General features: G+C 40.9%; 1 protein-coding gene across 1 annotated transcript in view; it reads right to left on the reverse strand.

Annotated features, from left to right (window-relative positions):
- Window positions 1-5,979, reverse strand: part of MYZAP (myocardial zonula adherens protein) — a 52,245-nt gene extending 46,266 nt beyond the window's left edge. Inside the window, exon 1 of the mRNA XM_014944532.1 lies at window positions 5,809-5,979. Coding sequence (XP_014800018.1) covers window positions 5,809-5,892 — 84 coding nt within the window. The 5' untranslated portion in view covers window positions 5,893-5,979. The remainder of the gene's footprint in view (window positions 1-5,808) is intronic.
- Window positions 5,980-6,000: the final 21 nt, after the last annotated feature.

A 6,000-nucleotide genomic window follows, 5' to 3' on the forward strand; every position in this document is an offset into this window, starting at 1 on the left:
GAGAGCTGAGATAACAGAACAATGAACATAATTTTCTAGTTTCTCAGTTTTGTTTGGAGATTTGGCATACCTTATCTTCAAAAGGGATTACTTAAAAACACAAAGCGTATTCTGGAGTGAATGCCTCTGTTCAGTACATATCCTAGTATTTGATCCAAGGATACCTCAATACTGCAGTTCTACCAGATGTAAACAGGAATATTATTGAAACCAGATACAAGTTGTTTGTAAAAACTAAGCTTCAAAATGCTTCAGAGAAAATTTAAGAGGTGCTGTTTCCTATCTGATTTCAGAAAAGCGGTTCTCTTGCTGAGCAAACAGGCCAATAGGGCTGATACCCTTTTATTCACAATTGCAGTTCACCTTGCTTTTGGCTGAGAGATCTTTGGTGTAGTGATATTTTTAAAGCAACACATTTCATACAAAAATCTTGGTTAAAACTTTCAGTCTTAGTCCTATTTGTGAGACATTTTTGTGGAAAACAACTACAAGCCCTAAATAAAGCAGAGCAAATGATTAAATTTGTCTGTCCAAATTTGAAGCTGCAGAACACCTTCCCATGAAATCCCACCTGCCTGTTGACAACAAACAGGGCTCTTAAAGCTCTTCTTCAAAATGCTCAAAATATCTGTCACAATTCCTGCGGGCCATCACCACTGTTCTTCTATAGCCTAGTATCTCACCTGATCTAGATGTCTCCAGTTTCTCCTAGCTACTTACCTCCCGTCGTGCTGAATGTGTACCTTCCCTATGAAATACACCTTTCCATCACACCTGCCCAAGCTCACAGCTCATATCTTGGCCATTACAGCACTTCCTTTTGCCTTGAAAATGGCAATCATGTTCTGCTCATAGGCATTCAGGGCACAGCAGCAAAGTCCTTTCCTTAGATCCCAAATTTTACCATTTTGTAATTCATTTCTTCCAAGTGTCTCATATCCATTAAGCTAACTTGACTTCACTTCCCAGGCTCGTTACAACACAGCCTCCTCAGAGCATCACATTCAGCATCACAACAAGGATTCCCCTTTTTCCCCGTTTCCAAACAACGGACCTTTTTCAGCTTTTCCAACAAGCTTTAACTTTTTCTTCTTCCCAAGCAAAAGCAATTGGAAGAACTATCTGCAAATATCTGCAGCAACTTCACTGTTTTTTTTCCAGCCTTTCTTTAAATCTGTTGAGATGAGAAATCAACAGCGTTCAGACTACTGGCACGCTGACATTATTATCACAATGCTACTTTGTATTGCTTTCTATCTTCCTCTCTCAGTTTGGTCTTTTAGGTCTGCAACGCCTTCTACCAATAAGGAACCCTGTCCCGAGACACAAAAAAAAAAGTGTGAGCTGTGTCTATACAATAAAGAAAAAAAAAAGTCATCTATAGTAAGATCAAAGTGAAATATAACCTACTCTTAGGCACAACTGTAGAGGCTACTTTTTGTGCAGTGTGCTCCTCACCATTAATTCATCATTCAGCTGTAGGCTAGAAAATCTAGAACAAGGAGCTTCAGAGAAAGTGACATAAAACCCCCAAAACTTATTATAAAAGCAGGTTATGCTTGCATATTTGCTAAAGAATTCTGAAACAATTAAATGCATTTAAAAATCATGAATCCTTGCACACTGGCTTTTGACACTGATTGACTGCTATATTTGTTCTTCTGAGAACACCAGACTCTCCCCATATACTGCAGAAGCTGCAGGTGATTCCTGCTTACAAGTTAGTTATCTAGATATATTAATAATAACCTCCTCAACTCTGGAGCTTATTGCTTCATAAGGTAAATAATACACCTTTCCTCACCTATTTAATTTCTATTTTCCCCTGCTCTTTTTCCCCATTAGCTTAGCAGGGCTCTTTCCTCTTAAAACATTCCTGTTTACAAGAAGGGAAACAGAGTCTGGCATTCCTCCACGTAGGCAAAGACAGACAGACCAGACCCATAAATAGGAAATAGAACTGAATTTGTGCTGTGCAGGAAGTGACAGACAAGGCCCACTTTTTCTTACAGTGATTTCAAATGAAGGAAAACCAGACTAAAAGGAATGAAAGGATTGTTAGGAGAAAAAGAAAAAATACCTCAAATAAATAGAAACAGGTAATGACTGGCAACTCAAAGTTCAGAGAAATGGAGTTATGTATGATTCTCTGAAGCTGGCAAATGCCTTGCCTGTTAGTCAGTACGGGTCTAATTATACCAACATACTTACAGATTCACAGGGCAGTGACTGTAAATAAGTAATTATCTCTGTACCTGTATACCAGTTAGTGAATCATGACTCCCTGTCACGTTACAGCAATTGATGTGTTACAGGGTTACTATGAAGGAAATTATAGAAGCCGAGTACAGATGGCAGTCAAATCGTTAACAACTAGGTTGGAAATATAAATTATATATTAAATATATAATTAATATAACAGTACACCAAAATACCACTGTACAACCAAAGGGTTGTTATAATTTAAATTTTTTTTCTTGCCCCTGAACTGTTTTTCTTGTCCTTTTCTTTTCACATTGCCTTCTCTATTACCCCCCGGAATAACATTTTTTTCCCCCCACACTTCCTCAGGTCCACACTAGCTCCTTACTTTTAAAACACCTCAAATCAGTATCATATTTTTGACCGTATTTCTGACACAAAGTTTTAATGCTTTACTTTGCAGGTGGTATTGGCAATCAGAAGTATTCCAGCCTTGAAGTCATGCCCAGTGAGGCTTGTACAGCAGTGGCAAAGTACCACCCAATTCCTCGCTAGGACAAACTTATACAGGCTGTACTTTTGCTATTGTTTATAACAATAGGACTTCCTCACCATCCCTGGGGAACCAGCAACAAACATATAGCCATTCACTCCTGCTCCTCCTGGGCCACAGATGATGCACTCTGCCTTAGGACTGAACTATAGATCAATCTGTTGAAATTCACGAACACTATAGAGATTGGAAGGGGAAAACAACAGGCACCACTTTTTCCTCTAACCTCCAGAAGCAATTATGAATATTGTACCTATATTGGTCTTGCTATGCAGTGCTTCCTGAAGAAACAACACTCTGTACCATTTATCAGCAAGTTTACTTGACCAAATGAATGAGCAAGGCTCACATGGAAATCGCAGCAAGCCCTCCTCCAACAGCAAAACACTGCTGCAGTGATGCCTTAAAATGGAAATGAAATTGTAACAGGAAGAGCCTCAACTCAGTGCCAAACAGTGGCAGAATAATGTACAGCTGAGGATGAAGGAGTAATTAGCAGAAACAAGCTGCGTTATGCAGAGAGAAAGCGGAGAGGAGAATGAAAGAGAGCTCCCATAGCAGGAAAGAGGCTCTGATTTAATTTCCTTCAACTGCTGACTGACGGTAAGACCAAGTGAAGAAAAACAGGGACGGACATGGCTTCCATCCTACCTTTCTGCCATCAACATTGTAACTTTGTGCGCGTAACTTTTAGAAAGAAATACTGATAGAAGAAGCACCAGGTGTCAGGCTTTCTAGATTGTCAGATTTTAGTTTGATTTGCAGCATCTGTTATCTTTGGCAAGCCAACAATATAAGTAATCTTAATTGTGCCAACATTTTATGTTTGCTCCTGGCTTTTTGACAGCAACAACCCATTAGCAGTATTTCCAAAGTTCATCTGACATCATTTGTGAAACAAATACACAGACAGGAAAACAAAGACTGACAGGTTCAGCCCAGCAGCCGCCAGACAGCAAAAGTTTGTTGAGTGCAATGGAAATTAACAGGTGAAGACACGCTCTTCTATCAAATTTCTAAGAGGCCAGTGGGACAGCATAGACAAGAGCTACTACAATATGGCAGTTAAGAAAAAAGCCATTCTAGGTTAGTTAAAAATGTTAAGAATTCATGGCCCAGATCCACAATCCACAGTCATGTTTACCAGTCACCCTACTCAAATCACTGGGGTGCAACTTAAAACAAATTCAGTTTGAGTACTGTTCTTCAGCCTCTTCTTCCCCCCCTTCTAAAAAACAAAGCATCCAGAAAGGCACTGATCATAGTTAACCAAGTACTTAAATAATTACAGAACCAGCATTAAAACAAAGAGCAATGTTTTCATAAAATAACCAGAGTTACCAGTACAACAACAGAAAAACACAAGCTGTTCTACTAACAGCCAGTCCCATTCTAAGATTTTTACAGTACCCCCACAGGGAACACGTGGTTCAATATTGATCTAACTTCAAACCAACTTTAGAGTCAACATAACCAGAATTTAATATTGTTGATCTTTCTAATGTCTGATAATAAAATGGTTTGGGCATAACACTTCTATTGAGTAACTATCTGCTAACCTATCAGCTCAATGGCCAAAATTCTCTGCCTAAGACCAATGCCTAGTGTTTGTTTTAGACATTTGAAGGTGAAATCAGAAAAGAAGTGCGTGTTTAATTTCAGTCAGTCCTAAAAAGCAAAGAGGAAAATACTTTCTTTGGTCATTTATCTGTTGATTAGCCTGCTCCATTTATGAAATCTCTGCTGTGAGATTCCCCACACAATTAAAGGGCACTTTTCCTGTGACCACAAGCACAAAGGAATGTGACATGCATCTTTCATTTATTCAGCAGTTACTCTGTCTTCCTCCCCTCTTTTGACAACTCACGGTAAGGGAATCATATTTCACTACAAAAAAGGAACAGCAGTTTCCCAGTGGGTTTTATTTGCAAATTAGGTCTTCACCAGTTTCCTTAAGAGAACACATCAAATAAAGTTCACTTTCCATCATCCCTGGGAAATATATCATAGGGATGAAAATAAGAAAATTATCACTTAAACACAAGTTCTCTTAGCTTTAACTTCTTTAAGAAACACTAAAACAGGAAAACTGAGTGGGAACACAGAAGACATACAGTGAGCATAACTATGATTTCCAAATAATCTTAATTTTTCCATATATGTGAGCAATTTCATGTCAGGGATTTTTTCTATTGAAGAGCCTGACCTTCACATTACAACATAAAACATACCATACATTACATTCTTCATTGTTTTAATTATGAACTCATATTTTTGGAATATCAAAACAATTACTAAGTAATTCAAGCAGCATCATGATCACACGATTGTATTTCTGTGTAAGGACAAGCTTATCACTTATTTTGACTTATTTCACACGTGGAATGTGCCCTCACAACGACAGCAGTGTGGTTATAGCAGCAAAAAAGGGCTATTTAAAGCTGGGCGGTTGTAGAGACATTCCTGTCATACCTGCCAGAGTTTTAATAACTTTTTAGAAGCGTTCCCAACAGATTAGTTTGTCATTATTATTGAGCTCATTTATGAAATTAAAAAAAATATATATTAGTAAATCGTATTTCTGTATTTGATTATTTAATTATAAAGATAAGCAACTATTGCTATCTAAATCATTATGGTGAGCTTTCTCCTGCCAGATCGAGCCTGGAGAAGCAAGTTCTCAGTTGTAAATATGAAGGCACATTTCCAGGGGACCCCTCATGGGGGGCGAGAATCTCTAACACAAGCACACCTTCCTCACAGGTTTCCAGAAGAGCAGCCAGGCACTAGCACTAAGAAAAGCCTCGCAGACCACCCCAAAAACTCTTCCCTATTTCCCAGCTCCTGGTACGAACGCACAAGAAGATGTCCTCACGCACCGCAAGCTTCACCGGAAAATAAGCCCGAAAAAAAGCCTCCGCAGGTGAACTATACGGGAAGGGTGGGAGGGGGGGGTGTCAAACCGCCGCGTCGCCCCACTCCACCGCCCGCGGGACCGACCTCCCTCCCGGCCACGTCGTGTGTGTCCCCCCGCTCCCCCCTGCCCCGCGCACCTTCCGCCGGGAGCGGCCGTCGCCGCCGGCCGGCCTCCGGGGGGTGGTGGCGGTGACGGTGAGCCCGGAGCTGTAACGCAGCATCCCCGCCCGCCCGACCGACCGGCGCTGTCTGCGGTTGCCTTCGGCCGGCGGAACCGCTCCGCCCCCGCGCACATGGCCGCGGTGCTGCCCCGGCGGGGGGGGGGGGGG

Source organism: Calidris pugnax, unplaced genomic scaffold, assembly GCF_001431845.1.
Source record: "Calidris pugnax isolate Ruff unplaced genomic scaffold, ASM143184v1 scaffold70, whole genome shotgun sequence".
In the NCBI taxonomy this organism is placed as follows: Eukaryota; Metazoa; Chordata; class Aves; order Charadriiformes; family Scolopacidae; genus Calidris; species Calidris pugnax.